The 19,841-nt window shown below is 32.8% G+C and overlaps 3 protein-coding genes across 3 annotated transcripts; 2 read left to right on the forward strand and 1 right to left on the reverse strand.

The window, feature by feature from the left end:
- Positions 1 to 985: 985 nt before the first annotated feature.
- On the forward strand, positions 986 to 3,708 carry LOC123215752 (GDSL esterase/lipase At3g26430-like). Its single transcript, XM_044635975.1, has 5 exons — positions 986 to 1,259; positions 1,584 to 1,793; positions 2,630 to 2,796; positions 2,868 to 3,138; positions 3,211 to 3,708. Exons 1-5 carry the CDS (start codon positions 1,019 to 1,021, stop codon positions 3,474 to 3,476), a joined length of 1,155 nt encoding a protein of 384 aa, XP_044491910.1. The 5' UTR covers positions 986 to 1,018; the 3' UTR covers positions 3,477 to 3,708.
- On the reverse strand, positions 3,670 to 9,486 carry LOC123215753 (probable protein phosphatase 2C 14). The gene is made up of 6 exons (XM_044635976.1): positions 9,050 to 9,486; positions 8,772 to 8,942; positions 7,676 to 7,846; positions 7,417 to 7,596; positions 6,247 to 6,697; positions 3,670 to 5,092 (listed from the first exon to the last, which is right to left on the reverse strand). The coding sequence occupies exons 1-6, from the start codon at positions 9,353 to 9,355 to the stop codon at positions 4,164 to 4,166; spliced, it is 2,208 nt and encodes a 735-aa protein (XP_044491911.1). The 5' UTR covers positions 9,356 to 9,486; the 3' UTR covers positions 3,670 to 4,163.
- Positions 9,487 to 15,709: 6,223 nt separating this feature from the next.
- Positions 15,710 to 19,701, forward strand: LOC123215833 (chloroplast sensor kinase, chloroplastic). The gene is made up of 9 exons (XM_044636087.1): positions 15,710 to 16,201; positions 16,307 to 16,468; positions 16,571 to 16,861; positions 17,261 to 17,326; positions 17,421 to 17,489; positions 17,586 to 17,678; positions 18,025 to 18,251; positions 18,397 to 18,670; positions 19,266 to 19,701. Exons 1-9 carry the CDS (start codon positions 15,716 to 15,718, stop codon positions 19,494 to 19,496), a joined length of 1,899 nt encoding a protein of 632 aa, XP_044492022.1. The 5' UTR covers positions 15,710 to 15,715; the 3' UTR covers positions 19,497 to 19,701.
- The last annotated feature ends 140 nt before the right edge of the window (positions 19,702 to 19,841 follow it).

The following is a 19,841-nucleotide window of genomic DNA, read 5'->3' on the forward strand; positions in this document are numbered from 1 at the left end:
ATCATTATTACCATTGGAGTTGATTAGTCGGGAGCCCATGAGAAGAGTTGTTGCCTTGAAAGTTGTCTGCATTTGTGTTTTGTAAGGACTTTGTTACACTGAGCAAAGGAAAGGAGTGGGATGGGAGCCATCCCCACGAGATCCTTGTTGTTGTGGCTTGAATTTGCACTTTTTCTTCAGTATGTCCTCTCTTATCATAAAGTTTGCCATGAAACATCAAAGTGCGACAATTCTCGATCGTGTGGCCATCCTTACTGCAATGCTTGCACCGTGATTGTCTTTGGGCTTGTTGAAGTAGTAACTTTTATGGTTTGAAAGGTTACTACAATGGAGAAGTTTTCAGTGACCTCAAAGGTCAATGTCGTTGAGTTTCATCTTGAACAACAAGCGAGTAGGTTTGGCAAATGTTGGTAAGTGGTGACCTCATGAGAATATTGCTACAAACATTGTCAAAGACCCATAAGAAATTGCATCGTCTTGTCCTATTCTCTCTGTTGAATGTGAGCCTTGAATTGGTTACAAATAGAATTGGTTACAAATAGAATTGGTTCTTTGAGCTTCGTATAATAAATAGGTTGAGACGATCATGGTGCCTTATGAAAGGGATGCAAAATTTGATAAATTGTCAATGCATTTTTTGAGAAAGCCATGGGCAAATTGAGTGGGTTGTTGTATTTCCAAAAGAGGCTTAATGGTCCCATTCATGAAGCCAATTTCGCTCTTGGCTGTTACTGTGAGGTCTTCCACGAATCAAAGTTGAAGCCATTCAAATGGTGATTGAGATGAAAATTAAGATTTTGTTGTTCCAGATGATATTGGAGATATTGACTCCCATACCATCTGAAGATTATCTAGAAAAAGAAAGAAAGGAATTTGAGATAATATTCTATAAAAATAATCATTTCAACAGAATTATGGTTATTTTGCAGGGATGGAAACTATATAAATAATATACAAAAAAATGATAACAGTATAAATTCTATTCTCTATAATTCTCTGCGCTTTCTCGTTCTCTTTCATGGATTATCTTCATTGTATGTCTATCATCATTTTAAGCCTCTTAATTTCAGTAGCGACAACAACAACAACAGGGTTAAAGGCTTGCAATTTTCCAGCTATTTTCAACTTTGGCGATTCTAACTCAGACACTGGCGGCCTTTCAGCGGCGTTCGGCCAAGCTCCTCCCCCTAATGGAGAGACATTTTTCCACAGCCCGGCCGGCCGTTTCTCTGATGGTCGTCTCGTCATTGATTTTATAGGTACTTTGAATTTCTACTTAATTAATTATATCTTTTCTTTCTATTTCTCCGATGATGAACTACAGGGCAAAATTAAATTTAAAATATGTTATCTGAAACAGTAATATTATAATATTGCATTATTACTTTCAAATTTGAATTATGAGGCGGCATAGATCTCAAGAATATTGGCCTCTGCTGATTGAATTTGAAATGACATCAAGAAATAAAAAAAAAAAAGTGCCTTGGTTTCGCACCCATGAAATGATGAAATCTGTCGACTGGAAAATTATACTGCATTTTTAGAAGTTTGAGGAATAAAAATTGATTAATTTTGGTTGGCAGCTGAAGGCTTGGGATTGCCTCATCTCAGTGCTTTTCTGGATTCAATGGGTTCAAACTTCAGCCATGGGGCTAATTTTGCCACAGCTGGATCAACAATTAGGCCTCAAAACACAACCATCTCACAAAGTGGGTACAGTCCCATTTCACTAGATGTGCAATCCGTCCAATATTCGGATTTCCATAGAAGATCTTCATCACTATCAAAACAAGGTATACTTTTTAAAAAAATTGCTTTATCCAGCTCTCCAATGTTGGTAAATACTGTTAGATTAACTTTTTAAAAACAATATAATCAATGTTTCCGATAATATTATCAAATATGATATTCATGATAATAATAATAATGATCGAAAAAATTCCAAAAAATACTAAAATTTCATTTCACAAAAATGGTTAAGATTATACTCTTAAACAATGATGGCAGGATGCTTCAGTGCATTATACTACATGTGTAATTAAGTCGAGTTCAAATTTATTATTGGTTGGTTTGATAAGTTAGCAAACTCATGGTTTGGTTAAGTAAAATATTAATAAACTTTTAAAAGTTTAAATATAAATTTTTAAAATGATAGGATTTAAATGTAATTTTTTAAGTTAAGATCAAACTAATTGTTCCAACCTTGAGCTTGAGTCAAGAACATTTCAAGTTAGCAAGTTCAAACTTTGCCTCAATGCTATCAAATTGAGTTTAAGTCAAGTACTATTCAACTCAGTTCAATTCGATTACACCTTTATATCACTCCGATGCAATTTAGCACAAAACTACATAATGCAGACTGATTTAGTCTTGAGACAAGTAGTTTGTTTTGTCTAGCATGATCTGGTCCATTGAATGTGTTATTTCTTTAAGTACTTATTGTATCTTAAGTGACTACATAGTTTAGTTGGTTTGACAATACAGTATAGCATACTAGATAATATATGCCTCAATTGAGAACATTCTACAGCTAATAGGAATGTCAGTCTAACGTTTCTTTCACTTTTATGTACATCTAAATAACAATATTAAAGGAATAGATTCTGATACATAACTTTGGCATATACAGGAGTATTTGCGGATTTGCTGCCCAAGCAGGATCATTTCACTCAGGCTTTGTACACCTTTGACATTGGCCAAAATGATATCACATCCGGTTACAAACTAAACATGACGACTGATCAAGTCAAAGCATACATTCCTGATGTCCTACGCCAATTCTCTAATGCCATCAAGGTCAGATTCTATTCTGAACTGAAAAATCAATTCATAAGCAAGTTCTTAATTTATATTCTTATCTTGGCCAGAATGTATATGGTCAAGGAGGAAGATCATTTTGGATACACAACACAGGTCCACTGGGTTGCCTGCCATACATTTTAGATCGCTTTCTTGTTACTGCAGCCCAAGTAGATAAATATGGGTGTTCAACTCCCTTCAATCAGGTGGCTCAATTCTTCAACACAAAACTTAAAGAAACAGTAATTCATCTCAGAAAGGATCTTCCTTCGGCTGCAATTACCTATGTAGATGTTTACTCTATCAAGCATACTCTCATCACACAGGCCAAAAAACTAGGTAACCAATTGGTTCAACACTGGTAAATTCCCTTTTTAGTGGTGAACAAACGTGATGTTTGTGGATTTGCAGGATTTGAGAAGCCTCTAATAGCGTGTTGTGGTCATGGAGGGAAGTATAACTATAACGGGCACAGAAAATGTGGCAGCAAGATGACTGTAAATGGGAAGGAGATTTTGATTGCAAATTCCTGCAAAAATCCATCTGTTCGAGTAAACTGGGACGGGGTCCATTACACGGAGGCAGCCAACGAGTGGGTATTCAATCAACTGGTAAATGGCTCTTTTTCAGACCCACCACTTCCATTGAGAATGGCTTGTCATAGAATGGACCACTAAAATCACTCTTGCTTTTCAAAACCACTTTTCAAAAGATAAGTGGCCCAATTTGTTTGAGCACGTGGCACGCAGCCTGTTATGGGCTTTCTCTTTTTAAATTATATTTGCTTTAAAAGAACAATAATTACTTGTTTAATTTAATGAAATAAATTAGGTAGAATAGTGAACAAATTTAGCTAAGATGGTAGAAAACAATAAGAAGATCCATTTCAGCTACATATTCATATGTATAAAGGCTTTTCTGTTAATTCATTACATCCATCACCATCAAATTGCATATAAAAATATAATCTCAAACATAAGTTGTCTGCGGTGGACTAGACATATGTGTGAATATTAAAGAGCTTTTTCTGGCACACAAGTGAAAATATATAACATGGGGTACGACTACACTGCTTTATATTATATATATTAGGAGCCATAGATTGGTATTGAGATCGGAGAATTATTGTGCATGCAATGCATATGTAATCCAATCTGGCCTGTCCAATCTTGTCCAGACTCAAAGATAGGATAGACTTCCAGCTCTATTTGGGCCCATATGCTTTAGTCTAATTGACCGGCATCCTAAATTTGTATCAACATGATGACCAAATTTCTGTTTGAGATGATGACATGCATGTATAGTATATATGATGATGATGATGATGATAGTACTAACAAACTATTCTTTGCACCATTCACGATTCACTCTACCTTCCAAGCATATAGGAACAAGCAAAACCTTGATGATTCACCTGCATTGTCATCACCATCTTGCATTGATTCTTCCTGCCTGCATACTTCTCCCAACTTTGATAAAGATGATTTAGGTGATGAAGGAGCTGATGTTGATGGCTTCACTGGCTTGAATATGAACATACCATGTCTTGGACCTGAACCAAATAGCCAATCATGGACATCCCAGTAAACTTCTACACTTGTTTTGCTTATACTTATTGACTCATTTCCCCTGAACTTCCATTGAAGGTGTTTGATATGAAATGCTAGCTTCCCATCTACTCTTATCTGCAGTTCTGGATCAAACCCATTAAGACTGCTGTCACTGCTCATAGTATTGTTGTTGCACTCAATTGAGATATCATGAAATGGCCCCTTTTCTTGGAATTTAACTCTTGTAGAGAATTTCTTCTTTCCAAATACATGTTCTTTCCTTGAAACCAGCAATGGTTCAATGAGAGAAGGCCTGCAACCAGTTTTCCGAAATGCATCTTTCTTTAAATCACCAAGAAGTAAAACTACCTCTTCTTCACAAACAATGGCAACATAGTAATCCGATCTTGGCTCAGTCTCGCCATTGAATTTTGCAGCTTTAATGTCCCAAACTACATCAACCAGTCTACCATCTACTATAAAGTGCTTGGATCCTTGTTTTCTCCAGAAGTACCATGGCTTGAGTTCAACTTTGCATTGATAATGCTCGTCACCATAAGGGCCTTGAACGGAAACAGACAGGCCATGAAGCAGCAAATTCTTGCACCATGTAACAGTGACCAAACGATACTCACCGGCAAGCTTTGTTCGATATACAGACATAAACACACTCTGGCCTGACCTGGTTACAGTGGCAGGGTCATCAGCTTGCCTTTCACTAGATGAAAAGCAAGCAGGAATGCCTATTGAATCATGCATGGTAGTGTAATGGAGAGTTAAGAGCTAGTGTGAAAAACTGATTGGTTTTAATATAAAATGGGAATCAATCTTGAGGTGTTGAGAATAGTATAATAAAAATATTGGATCAAGATCTCATTAATGAGATCTGCCTCATGGATACTGCCAGAAGTTGTGTTGGCAGCTTGCTATTATCAAGAGGAAAATGCCCAATTTCCAAGTTGGCTATAGTTTTGATGGAATGAAATAGGGAGTAGGGAGTGGGGAGTGAATACCAGGGAAGAGAAACTCTTTTTTATATTCAAACGATGTCTGTGTTCAACCTAAGTAGTGAGTGAGCTTTTCCATCAGTTTCTCTCTTTTGCTTTCTGTTTCTAGCAATATTACTTTTTAGGCTTCATCCCCAACCCCAATAACATTTAACTTTTTCATGCATGGTTAAAAGCAAGCATACCCCGTTATATCAGATTTCAAGTTTATGTGTAAATGTACCCCCAAAAAAACTGTTCCTCTTTGGGTCCCTTCCAGCAAGATAACATGTGGGTGGGGGCTGTAAAAATAATTCATGAAATTGGATTAATCACTTCTGCTCTCATTCATGCACCCGAAAAAACACAGCCATTCGCCTTCGTAGTTTCTTTAGCCCCTCTTGGTAACAACAATTCATCGCTAATATTTCATATGCCCTTTGATGATTTGAGTCATTTTTTATCCATAAACAAATGGATGATTTGCCAGTTTTATCTTATTAATGAGATACCTGGGAAGGGTGAAATAAGATTTATATATAATCAAACATAAATAAATTTTAATTCCTTACAAAATCAATTAATTATAATTGTCAACAACATCCTGACAAAAAAAAAATTATAAACTACTCACTGTACAGAGGATAACCTAGATGACAAAGGAAGAACTAGAACAGTAGTCCAATGAAAACCCAGTTGCTGGGAATAATCATAAATATCATTGAACCAGAAGACCGGAAAGCATAACAAAAGAAGAAGAAAAGGAGCTTCCTACTAGCGGTTGGCAGTCAAAAGCAAATTAGGTAATATGTGTCACTCCTAGGCAGCTGCTGCAATGCTTGAAATATACAGGAAATATATTAAAGGAGACTAGTCAGTGTGCTGGTCTATTCAATAGGATCAGCTGTTGCTTCTGAAGTGATTTAAATCAATAATCATCACTGTTATATCATCCAAACTACCCCTACTCACAGCAAGATTTGCAAGCTCCTTACAAGCAGCCATAAGTCCAACAGAAGGAGTCGTCTTCTTAAAGCCTGTGTTTTCTTGGTTGGAAGGTTCGGTCTTTATATTTATTTTCTTGATCAGTGAAATTCTTCTTAACTTTGATGGTGGGCTTCCAAATTCACAGCCAAAGTCATCTTCACTATCCTTCCAGCTGTCAATGGTCTTCTTACATTTTGGTAAAGGACTTGTCTCTTTTGGCTGCTTGACCAGTGAAACCCTCCGTAACTTCGATGATGGACTTACACTTACACACCTGTAATTCTCATCATTTTCTTTGGCAAAATCACCGAAGGGTTCAAACGTTTTCCCAGCCAATAACCTTTTCACAGTATCAACACATTCTTGGTTGCCAACCTGGGTGGAATGTCAAAAATAAAAATCAGCAATCATATGAAAGTTTTCTATAGCTTTGCAAAATTGGAGTCAAGTGTAATCATCAGTAACTACTACTCTCATCAAAAGAAATAAATTTGTTATCTAACTATTCTTAACAGAAGAAATAAGTTTGAAATCTCTTTTCATGCAGTAGACCTTAGCATTGGTAATGGCACAGTGCATGATAAGAGTGTTTGTGGTAGGTATTGAGAACCAAGCAACTGTCTGTTTGCAAATGTTACTACATTAGCATTTCAAACTGACTCTCCCACAGTCCTGAAAAATTTTTATTAAAGGAAAGAGGACCCTGATCATCTTTACTGTGGCAGAGGACTGAAACCGTCAAATAAATGGTAAACTGAAAGCAGACAAGGCATGCAAAATGCTTATGAAAAAGAATGGAATAAAACTATATATACAAATAAATTTTACCAACTTATCCATATAAACTGAGATGGTAATATGTAATAAGGTGATGTGATTGTTTTCTTTTTTTCTCGCTTCAAAATCACTTAATCATATGTAACCATATCAAGTTGTATGAATTAGTTAGTAAAATTTATTTATACATGTAATATTACTCAAAAGAAAAAGGATAAGCCAACTCAGGGCAAGCAACTTCATGAAGTAAAAATTAGCTAGCAGGACACAGAAAATAACAAGTTGCTGCTACACTTTCACAGTCTGTTCCTTCTCACCTCATCCCAAAGTCCATCAGAAGCCAACACAAGAAACTCCATGTCTGAATTTAAGTGAAGAATTTTTGTATCAGGCTCAGCAATTACCCAGTCCTTGAGATGAGCATCTCCAATACTTCTAGACACAGAAAGTATCCCATGTACTCTCCAAGCTCCTCGATGCAACTCCACATATCCTCCCTGCACCACAGTATCGATATAAACTGTCAAAAGTCAAAATAAATTTCAGGTCCTATTTTTGACAGCACAAGAAAACCACCTTATTCTCTATTCGTTTACGTTCATCCTCTCTCTCTGCTCTATGATCTGTTGTAATAGCTTCAGCCACTCCTCGTCTAGATAGAACAGCTCTACAGTCTCCCAAGTTTGAGACAACAACCTCCTGACCTTCAATTAAGGCTGTGACACAACAGGTACCACTGACTAAACCCTGCACTTGTTTACATCATTTAGAATATTCCCAAAGCAAAAAGCAATCAAGGTGAACATGGATGATTGGCAGAAAGATGCAAGTATCTGATACAAACAAACTTAGATATATGAGAATTGTAGATAAACTAACTCCAGTCCTAACTAAATTTTAAATTCAAAAGAAATTCAGATTAAAAGACTCATAATAGCACAAATTATCTTCTCAATAAAAATATTATATGCTTCACCTATGGTGATCTCATCCATCAAAAGCCATAATTTTCCATAGTAGATTATTAAACTTAAAACATTCAACTTTTACCATCTAGCCGGGCTGCTGATTTTGTCTTTTGGTGAAAAAACTATAATATTAATAACCTGAAGGGGGATCTAAACAGCGGCAAAATGAATTAACAACTCTTCTATTTTTCAAAAAGCAAAATATACAAAATCTTATGGATAGGTCATTTTTAGGAAAAAATAAAAAACAAGTATCACATGAAGGTGATAGATCCATTCAACACTACAAAAAATTTTACAAGCCGAGGTTATAAAAAATTTCTCATAGGGAGAGCAAATTATAGCAGTTAACTTTATTGTATGGGTTGCCACATTATTCCTTCATTGTTAGATTAGACCAGCATCCAATGTTTTCTCAAAACTATACCTAGGACTAGAACTTTGCCTGTGAAGCCAAGATTGTAAATTTCCTAGTGTCTTTATGTTTTCGGGTAAGAATTTACAGTCAACTCACTTTAAGAGGCTTATTTACATCATTCATTAATGCATTATTTGAAATTCAAAGGCATTGAATGCAATGCAACTGCTTGGAAAATTAAATCTTTTGCTTCTCATTTTAATTACGTAGTTTAGACAACACACCAAAAAAACTTTACTAATTATAAAAAAACCATAAACATAAAGCAAGAACAAATTGCTAATACCTGTTTCAAGAACTCGTCATCTGTTTTCAGATACGCAGCTTTAACTGCTTCATGTTTTTCTTTTTCTCCAGTACAATCCTTCATCATTTTAAATATATTTTTATGCAAATTTTCTGCAGCAAACTCTGCAGCCTTTTTGCCTCCATGTCCATCATAGACGCCAAAGAAACTCTTAAAAAAACCAACAAAGGAAAAAAAAATTCAGAACTACAAACATAACATGAAGATGGGAAAAAAAAAAAGAAAGAAATAAAGAAAAGCTGGTTCAAAATTATTACTTTATTTGAGTTTCCCTGTAAGCAAGAAATGATATTGTGGGAGTCTTCCATGAACTTTTTCTTCCCTTTGCGGGAGAAAACAGCGACACCATGGCCATTAAAGGAAAGGGCGTCGACATCGTCGTTGAGGGGAGTGAAGTCTTTGAACTTGAGTCTGTCCTTATGGATTTCTTGCAGGACATTGGGGATCTGAATCTTGGGCGGTCTCTTACGTTTCAAAGAAGGGATTGGGGAGAGCGATTCGATGTCCATTTTGACATGGGAAAGGAGAGAAAGGTCAGTGGTAGTGGTGGTAATCGAAGGCATGGTAATGATGAAGACTGAAGCAAAGAGAGAGTGTAGTGGCAACGGCTATGAAGAAAGTGAAGTGTCGGAGTCAAAGTAAATGAGCGGAGGTGCCGTTGGGAAACATTTTTGGGTCTTAGTTAATAGTGGAGGGAAGGCAACTCCCCTTTTGGTGCTTTTAATTTTACTTCTCTCCCTTTTTTTCTTAAATTTTTAAAATTTTGAAAATTAGCCCGTTGTTGCCAGCACCATTACAAATTTGCAATAATCGGTGATGCTTACGCAACAGTGCATAAAGTACAACATCATTAAGTCACCGAGTGTGGTGAAGTCATAATATTAGTACTTACGATACATTATACATATTTTACGATATAATATAATACAGATAAAAAATAATATATATTAGATTAATATATTATAACAAACGTATCTTATAATATAATACATATTATCGATATAAATTGATATATTTTTTAAAGAAAATATAATATAATAAAAGTGTGTATAAAAATTTTTAATTTTTAAAAGTATTTTAATATTTTTAAAATAATGATTTATCAATTAAATTTTTTTTATTATTTTATTTTTTTAAAACTATATCATCCGATGTAATATAATACTCAGTATATGATATAAAAATTAGATTTTTAATATACATTATTATGATATATAATTGGACTATTATATTGAATTTTTCTGGTTGGACTGATTGGGCTATGGCAAAACGCCGCCGTATTTAACGACACATTGCGTAAATCACTAATCGATTATTAAAAAATAAAATGGTGTAGAAGGTTGGTTGCTGATTCCCATCCCGCCAGCAGTTTTAAACTTTTTTTTTTTTCCTAAAATTATGTAAATTATTTTCTTTTTGCAAAAATCTATTTTTAATCAATTCATATATGTTTATTAATTTATTGTTTAGTTTTCTTTTTTAATTTATTTACGTATATTTTAATATTTATATAAATTCTTTAATATAGCATAAGCTTATACATTAATTAGAGGAAATAAGACTATAAACTTAAAAAACGACTTGAGATGGGGTTGAAGGAGTATTTCTTACCAAAGTTTTAGTTTAATCTCAAAAACATATTTGTAATATTTTAAAATCTCAAACACTTACTCATAGATAACTTTTATAAGAATTTTTTATTAAAGGTAAAGATAAAATTGTTATTTTTACCACAACTTTAAAACCTTACAAATTTTATATCATTTTCTCTTTTATTTTAAAAAACTAACAATTTCTTCTTAAGATTTAGTTTTGAAAATTTTATTTTTCTCCCCTAAGATTTCAAAATGTTGCTTCCATTTTTTGGTGACTGGCTCTAACCGAGCCATCTTCTTCTTCTGTCGTCAACAATGGACACTAGCTCCTCACTCACGCAATCTGACGACCTTCGATAGCCAAGACGACAAAGGCTTTGTTTGGACGATGTATCCTTCGTCATGCAAAAAACCTATACATCGACGAAGACAAATCCGTCTTTGTCATCGTCTGGACAACGACGAAGAGGATTCGTCTTCCATCTTCTAAAGACGAAACCTGTTGTCCTGACTGTCGAAGGTCACTAGATTGCGTTAGTCCATCGTCGTCGTCAACAAAGAAGATGGCTCGGTCAGAGCTAGTCGTCGAAAAATGGAAGTAAGATTTTGAAATGGGGGGAAAAGTGAAATTTTTTAAAACTTAATCTTAAGAAAAAAATTGTTAGTTTTTTAAACCAATTGGAGAAAATGATATAAATTTTGTACGATTTTAAGATGTAATAGTAAAATAATGATTTTACATTTATCTTTAACAGAAGTTAGTTTATAAATAGGTATTTAGGGTTTTGAAATGCTACAAGTGTGTTTTTGAGAATAAGTTAAAACTTAGGTGGGAAATAGTCCTTTAGCCTTTCAAAAAATTTCAAACTAAACTAAACTTTTTAGGTTTTAAATCAAACCAAATTAAACAAAAAATACAGTTTGATTTAGTTTAAATTACAATTTAAATATATTAAAAACCATTCACTTTCAAATATTTCTTTCTTAATAAATAATAATTAGATTTTAGTCATCTATGTTATAAAATAGACATGTAAAATGAATATAAAATATATATAAAGTAAACGTATAAAACTTTATAACTTTTATTTCAAATGACTTCTTATATATTGTAGAGATTATATGAATTTATGTTGCTTCCAAGGATGACACCATTATCCCAAAAAAGAAAATAATAGACCAAAAATGTATTGAATCTTGTATTATGTTCAATTTTTGGGTATAACTTTTTTTTTTTTTTTAATTTTACCATTCAGAAGCAAGTCAAAATTTTAAAAATTTGAAAACATCCTCAAACTTTTTTTAAATTTCTAAAAACTCTCTAAAAAACTTATTAACACCCTAACATTTTTAAAAAAAATTATAATTAACCTCTAAACATATGATTATATGTCATTAATACTTTTATCTATACTTATGAGTATTTTTTTTATATTTTTTAATTAAAATTAATATAAATTAAAGATACAAAAAATATTTAATAAAATTTTATAGACAAAATGTTATTTAACTTGAGGACCTTTTTGTCTTTTCAAAAATTTTATAAAATATTAATCGTTGGAAAAATGACTTTTTTTCAAACTTAAATGATGAAAATTTATTGTTTCATCAAAACCTTGAGTGGGAAATAGTCATATGACCTTTATATATTTTAAAAAGTTAGGGTTTATGGTTTCGTTTGGTTTGAAAATCACTAAACTGTAAATTATTTTTCAAAATTTATTAACTCAAATAGAACTATTTTATAAATCAAACCAAATCAATTCCCTATCTTATATGAGATACATGATTATGTCCCTCTCACTTTCGAATTCAATTTTCAGTCAAAATCTTCCTAGTCTAATATTTGTATTTTTAAAGACAGATTTCTTCAACCATTTGAGAGTTTTCTTTCATTGTACATAATCACTTTTGTATTGTTAAACACATTTCTTTCTTGTTTGGTGTCTATTGCTTTTGCACATTATATTTTTTAGTGTGTAAAATTTGGAAGAAGGTAAGTTGCTATAGTTTTGATTCACAAAGACTTGCTTCAAGCTCTTCATGAAACTAAACAACAGACAATTTAACAATTAATAAAATTATATATACACATTTTTAATACATAAATAGATATATATTTGATATATATTATTAAATAATTAGATATTTTAAATTAAAAATAAAATAATACTCGATCACATGATAATATATCTACTTAAAAGTGAATACGTATAATATTGCTCGTCAACAATTTACTAGCTTATTTAATACTCTTATGCCAATTTATTAAAGGAAACCCTAATAATGAGTTTTGATTTTCCATTAACAAGATGGATGTACCCTTCAACTAATACAAGTTCACTTAATGACCAATTTGAGATTCAATTTGTTGGGCTCATCATCCCGTTTAAAATAATAGAATTTCAACGAAAATATTTAAACCATAAAAACAAGATCATGAGCATTTTCCTAAGAATCAAGGGATCATTATATATGCATTTGAATTAAGTTTGCAAACCTATACTTGTGTTTGAAGGCTTGACTACACAAAATTTTATTTGGTATTTTTTTTCACTTTCTCTGTTGAGCCAACAAAGCTCTATTCAACCATATAGAGACTCTACAACACCATTGATAAGGGGAAAGTGTTTAGGATGTTTTATAGATGTTAGCATATGTATCCAATTAAATGAATTTGTGATTTAGAAGAAGAAAATTGACATAGAATTTTTGCCTCTTGTCCTTTATGAAAATTGGGTAAGTTAATGGTTTGTAAGAAAACTCTCAATTTATATGAGACATCTCATAACCTTAGTTCACATAATATCATCCCACATGTTGACTTTTGGGTTATTTCACTTTGACTCATAGACTTTTGTTTTCTCTTAATTAGACCCAATGATGTGTCTTATGCAATGAACTCATTATTCAAAATCTAAATTCATTGTATTCGAGAAAACAAGAGGTGATTCGCTTTTTATACAATAAACCCAAATCATTTGAGTCATAACAATCAATTCATTATTGTATATGACTCATATGTTTTCTATGAAGTTGACAACAAATAAAATCGTGATTAATCTGAAATTAATCATCACTTTATTCATGGACTATGCATAACTTTTAACAAGATATTATAATCACTCAACTAATAAAGAATCAATATTGAACCGATTATACCTTTCAATGGTATAGTTATTGTGCAATCAAATTATTTCATCATATTGATAACTCAACAAGGTTGAGACACAAAAGTAATGTCTCTCTTATATTCCCTTGACTTTATAATTCGACTTACGAATCAATAATATTATTAGATCTAGATACCAACCCAATCTCAATATGATCGTAGATTTAATTGTTGTAGCCATCCATCAAAGTCGAAGATATCTTTGCATATACCTAAAAGTGATGAATTATATATTAATTTGTCATAGCCCCAATACATTTCTCAAAATAGCCAACAATTCTCGTATTAATAGCCCTAACAAGAAAGTTATGTTAGACTAGTCTCAAACAAAACCATTTGGTGTACGGACGCTCTAATGATCTCAAATTTGAGGATCACATGGATCATCATCCACTAAAGGATTTATTTCATACATGCTCATAGGGTTTACACAATCAAGTTAAAATGTTGATTCCGTCGACACAATTATACCAATCTAATGACATTCATTATACATATATATAAGTACACACATATACAATAATAGATGAGGAATTGCCACTTTACTATTAATAAAATGCATACAATATTTGAATGTAATTATAAAATTAGCCTTGAAAATTGACTTTAGAGTACTTATCATAATAATCTTTCACTTAGCTAGTTTGTCATTTGTTTATTATCAAATAATGTTATATGTCTATTATATTTTTGTTATGATGGAGACTTCGTCAATGGGTCAACTATGTTATCAACTATATTAACTTTGCTTATCTATATATCTCTATGCCAAACAATCTATCTGTTACATGAAATCATCCGAGAATATGTTTGGATTGTTGGTGAGACTATGATTTCCTAGATTGAGCAAATGCATCATTTTTAAGTTTAATGCCTAACTAAAAGTAATAATCTTTGTTATTTGGTTATTTTTTGTTATTTTATTAGAGGATATTAATTAAAATAGACAATAATTTTTTCACATAAACCTTTTTAAATAAACTTACAGTGATTTTACTTTTCTAAGTAAATTTAATTTTGTTTTCAATAATACCCCTCTTGGGTAATTACGTCAGATTCGATATAGTTTTTTTTTACAATTTTTGAGTATACTATGTTTGGTAAGTTATGATTCAAATATTCAAAAACTTATCCCAAAACTGATCAATTTTTGTTCTAACGCAGACTGAAACAAAAAGATAAATATAATTGCGAATAATGACACAAGTGTGAATGGGTGTGTGAGGGTGAGTACTAGTGCGTGAGCATGCGAAAGGTTAAAAACACGCATGCATCTGCACAGACCCAAACACACCTGCTTGCACTCGCATCATTCTTCGCACTTATGTTCGTATTTCGTTTTGATTTGTATTGGAACAAAAATTGATTAGTTTTTGAATAAGTTTTTAAATCTTTGAATCCTAACTTACTACATACAGTATGCTTAAAGATTGTTAATAAAAACTATACCGAATCTGATATAATTAACTGAAAGGGGTATTATTGAAAACAAAATTAAATTTACTTAAAAAAATAAAATCACTGTAAGTTTGTCTAAAAATGTTTACGCAGAAAAATCAATGTCTATTTTAATTAATATCCCCTTTATTAATATCTATTTATTTAGATAAGAGCAATAATATGTGTATACAATTTTATCTATATAATTGAGTCCATAATAATATGTTATTATATAATTGAGTATTAAATAATCATTAATTCAAAATCACTTAATCACATAATGATACATTATTAATATATTTAATTATATAGTTAAAAACATGTGTATAAGAGTTTTATTGTTTAGATAATAAATACTTTTATAGATATATTATAGAGTAGTAGTGTGCTCACAAATAACGAGGATAACATGTTAACACGTGATTATATGTTATTTTATTTTTAATTTAAAATTATTTAATTATATAATAATATATTATTGTTTATATATAATAGTTGATTATATACTATAACAAATAAATAATGTTATGTGCATAATTTTGTATACATATAAAAATGTATTATTATGTGATTATATGATAAAAAATTAAAGATAATATAATATTTAATTATATTATAATATATTATTATTTGTATATAAAGATTCTGTATATAATTTTATTGCTAACAAATATATTTATCTAAACAAAATTTATAAGAAGACAATCAGAGCCTTTATGAAGTGGGAATTTTTTAGTCTGCTCTTAAATCCATCCGCTTACATTTCATCAACAATTTTCACAGAAAATAACAGGACGATGCTCCTCTCTGCAATTTCTCCCCAAAGTCTTCTCTCAAACCCCAACACTCACGCTAGTAATTTCCTCTACTCCCTCAACTCTAACAAATTCCTCACCTCTCTTAGGGCTAAGCCACTGTACGCCTCCTCTTCTTCTGTTACCACCAACTGTACCTCCCTCCGCAGTGTCACACGCACGGTCTCCAACGATGAGCTTGATGGAGATGCCCTTACGGTCACATCAGCTTCCGCTATTGCCTCTACTATTCGACTAATATCAACATCTCCCGTCGAGTTCCTCCAGAGCGTCGAGGATGATCAGAATACCTCAAATTTGATTCTACCTAGTCCCGATTTTCGGAGACTTTGTGTCGAACAGCTCGACCTCTTTCGAAGAATCGTCGATTCCGATGCAATCGTCTCCGTCAGTTTGTCTCTCTATTTACTTCTACCTTTTTCACACATTTCTTTAAAAAGAGAGTGAAATTAATTAACTTCTTTTATTGCTTTTTTTTTTTTTAATGTTAAGGTTTATGTGAGGCCAGCTGGTAGTTATGTAATGGACCGACTAGAGCTCCGGCGAGTGGTTTGTTACCCTGGAGTGAATGCAAACGACATTGTGATATTAGTTGGCAATTTCAGCGTCCCAACCGGATTGCGTGCCGCTGAAGCTGCACTCTCTAGTCAACAAGTATGCCAATCAGTTATATATAACTTGCTTTTCAGTTAGTGAATTTCAAGGTAGTTGCTATTTCTGACAGTTGATAACTTAAGTGTTGTATTTGACATTTAGGTACAAGTTGTGCCTGAACAAGGAGCGGTGGTTTTCCCGATGGTAAAGCACCCATTTGTAGTGGGGTTTTTGGTTGCCGAGCTACAGATGATGAAGAGTGAAGAGCATGACTTTGTTCCAGGCTTGTCTTCTGAGGAAGCCCGTGGGATACCTCCTGGTTCAAATATGAAATCGTGGGAAATTGAGACTTTTGATGATGAGAGAATGAGAATGTATAAGTTTACGTCTGAAAAGAAGTTGAATGCTGTCAATATATGTCGGTCTCTTGCCATGGCATATGTTATGGATCAGGTAGATTATCTGTGGTTAAATCGTAAGTACTTTGTAACATAGCTGTTTATGTGTAGTTCTTGTTTGTTAAATGAACACCAGATTGAAGCTTGCTTTCTTGTAGTTGGCAATATACTTTATATAATCTTTTCATTGATATCATGAGCATACTGAATGTGTGCTACTTGAAACTATGCTGCATTTAGTGTAGCTCCTTACTGTCATGCAGGCTGATAGTATAATATTAAATAACATCTAGTTTATTGCCTGCTTTGGGGAGAAACAATATATTGTATGTTCAAATTCATTGGAGATTTATGTTTATTACAATGTTATCCATGTTTTGTATCTTGCACAGTTTTATAATCATTTAGAATATGGCATGATTTCTCTCTCTCTCATATTTTCTTTTTTCTACAGAGATCACTGTTACTTCAGCAATCTTCATGGCAAAATAATATGAGGATGAGTAATCTGGTTGAGCAAGTAATGTTTTTCTCTTACTCTTTCTTTTCTCTCCCTTTTTTTTTTTCTTTGGTGGTTGCATTATTGTGGTTTCTCTGTCTTTAAAATCTCACAGATTCGTGGTCCACTTTCAAGCATTCAGACTTTAAGTAACATGCTATCCCTTCAGTTGAAAAGAAGTGAGGTTTGTGCACTTCTGTCACTGGGATTGTCTTTTTTAAAATTCTGTTTGTTTTCCTTTTTTCAATGAAAACGTATGAGTGAAAACTTATTGTTGCAGATTTCTTATGATATTGTTGAAAATATTAAAGTGGAAGGTGATCATATAAGAGATACCCTTCAAGAACTCCAGGATGCTGTTCACTTGACAAAGGTAATACATGATACCCATTCTCTGCCGCTCTATCTCAAAGAAAGACAGAATTGTGACTTCGTTAGTCTTCATCTGCATGGATTTCTGGTTTTGACATAATAATATTTTTTCAAGGGTTTTTTTGAAATATATTCTCGTGGTTAATTTTTCTTATATTTTTTTGGGCTATCTGTTTTCCAGTCATCAAATTTATTCTTGAAATCACTAATTCAAAAGAGGTAGCTGATGAAATTGAAACTTTAAAGCTAACTTGAGTTAACTTCACTTTTTAGTATTGACTTTGATTCCTTAGCAGAACTTTTGTTTGGGATTATTTAGTGTCTGACATTTTTGTGGTAATCTTTAGGCTAATATTGTGCTCTATAATGAAGAAATTTTGAAGAAAATTCAAAATTCAACATTTGCTCATCCTGAGTCAATCAGGTCTCAACTATCTGATAAGACTGGAAGTGATAGTTCCAGCAGTAAGTTGCAAAATACTTGTAAACCATTATCTCTAAGTTCAACAGCCCATGATTTAGAAATGCCTATGCCACCTCTGGCCCTTGCTCCTTTAAAACAACATGGAATTAGGTATGTTTCGAATACAAATTTTGAGTTTCATCACCTAGCATGATTTAATTCTGCAGCATGCAAATAATTTGCACTGTTGAATTTAATCTGTTTTCAGATATAAAATTATATCTTTTTGCTTATGCTCTTCATTTATGTCAGGAAGACCATGCAATGTTTCTGATGTGTTGGTAGATTTGGTTGAGGCAGTGATACCTCTTGCTCATATGCAGCAACGTGTGGTGGAACTAAGTGACTTCTCACAAGCTTTGCAAGTTTCAGTTGAAGAACAGGCTTTGCGCCAGGCTTTGAGCAACTTAATTGAGGGTGCATTATTGCGTACCAATGTTGGGGGAAAGGTTGAAATTGTGTCTGCTGCTGCTCCGGCTGGCGGTGCTTTAGTACTAATTGATGATGATGGCCCAGATATGCACTATATGGTAATAATAGTAAACTTTTCTTTACTGAAAAAAGAGCTTCTATATTTTAAATTACAGATTGCAGATATCTGTTGAATATTTTATATTTAGAACATGACCTGCCTTGGACGAATCTCTATTTTCATTGGCTTGTGAATGGTGTGAGGCTTAAGTTGTATACTGAATGCCAATTTAATTTCAAGGAACCTAAACTTTACAGAATGTGTAAACTTTTGATGGGATACAGAATTTGCTTTTGTTCCAATAGGTTTTTAAGACTCCCAGAAGAAAATTTATATTTTGTCTGTCATCTTAAATTACAGTTCTTATAGTTGTTGGAGGCTTTTAAGGGTAATTCTCTTCTAATAGAAAATGTAAATAGTAAATCGCTAAAGATGATTTTTAGATTCATTCTCAATGACAATCTTGGGATTATGAGTTTTTAATTAGGAATTGAGCTTTTAAATGATTTCCTGGCTCAAAGATACCATGCCCATGAAAACACAGATGTAAGATTTGACAGATATAAGATTTGTCAAGTAGACCTGCGTTTTGTATGTGCAAATCCAATTTAGTCTTTCTGTTGATAAGAGTTTTTTGTTGGACTTTTATACAGACACAGATGCATTCACTCACACCTTTTGGGGTAGAACTCTTCTCAGAAAACATGGTTGAAGACAATATGACGTGGAATTTTGTTGCTGGACTGACTGTAGCTCGTGAGCTACTTGAGAGTTATGGGTGTGTTGTCCGTGTCATATCACCTCGCACATCAGATGCTGCCCTAGGATCTGGTGGAACTCGTGTTGAAATCTGGCTTCCTTCTTTTACTGCATTATGTGAATAAAGTGGCATTTCCTATGAGACATAGCAAGAAAGGTGAGTATATGGTAGATGATCCTATTAAACAGAATAAATCCACGTAAGAGCAGGTTAGTATAATTTTGAAACTATTGTTGTATGAAATTCTAGTAGATTACTGTAGATTTTGTAGTAAACATTCTTACCGTATATGACAAAGTTGTAAATAACAAGGTTCAGGTTCAGGTTCAGGTTCAGGTTTGATGGAAGCCTTATAGCTTAATGAAGTGTTATAGCGTCAGCTTTGTACATAAAATGGTTTTGCAGGAAGAGGGTATAATGTTCAAAGTCACCTAATGGAGCTAATGTTTAATATTATCCTAAGAATGAG

This window comes from Mangifera indica, chromosome 5, assembly GCF_011075055.1.
Source record: "Mangifera indica cultivar Alphonso chromosome 5, CATAS_Mindica_2.1, whole genome shotgun sequence".
NCBI classification, from domain to species: domain Eukaryota; kingdom Viridiplantae; phylum Streptophyta; class Magnoliopsida; order Sapindales; family Anacardiaceae; genus Mangifera; species Mangifera indica.

Bases quoted from the DNA above. Each gene is read 5' to 3' on its own strand.
- LOC123215752 (XM_044635975.1), top strand. From the start codon at position 1,019: ATGGATTATCTTCATTGTATGTCTATCATCATTTTAAGCCTCTTAATT. The intron at 1,260-1,583 runs GTACTTTGAATT...TTTGGTTGGCAG, and splicing joins TCTCGTCATTGATTTTATAG to CTGAAGGCTTGGGATTGCCT. The intron at 3,139-3,210 runs GTAACCAATTGG...GTGGATTTGCAG, and splicing joins CACACAGGCCAAAAAACTAG to GATTTGAGAAGCCTCTAATA.
- LOC123215753 (XM_044635976.1), bottom strand. From the start codon at position 9,355: ATGCCTTCGATTACCACCACTACCACTGACCTTTCTCTCCTTTCCCAT. The intron at 6,698-7,416 runs GTGAGAAGGAAC...CATTCCACCCAG, and splicing joins CTGATGGACTTTGGGATGAG to GTTGGCAACCAAGAATGTGT. The intron at 5,093-6,246 runs GCAACAGCTGAT...ATGATTCAATAG, and splicing joins TGATTTAAATCACTTCAGAA to GCATTCCTGCTTGCTTTTCA.
- LOC123215833 (XM_044636087.1), top strand. From the start codon at position 15,716: ATGAAGTGGGAATTTTTTAGTCTGCTCTTAAATCCATCCGCTTACATT. The intron at 16,862-17,260 runs GTAGATTATCTG...TTTTTTCTACAG, and splicing joins TGGCATATGTTATGGATCAG to AGATCACTGTTACTTCAGCA. The intron at 18,252-18,396 runs GTATGTTTCGAA...TATGTCAGGAAG, and splicing joins TTAAAACAACATGGAATTAG to ACCATGCAATGTTTCTGATG.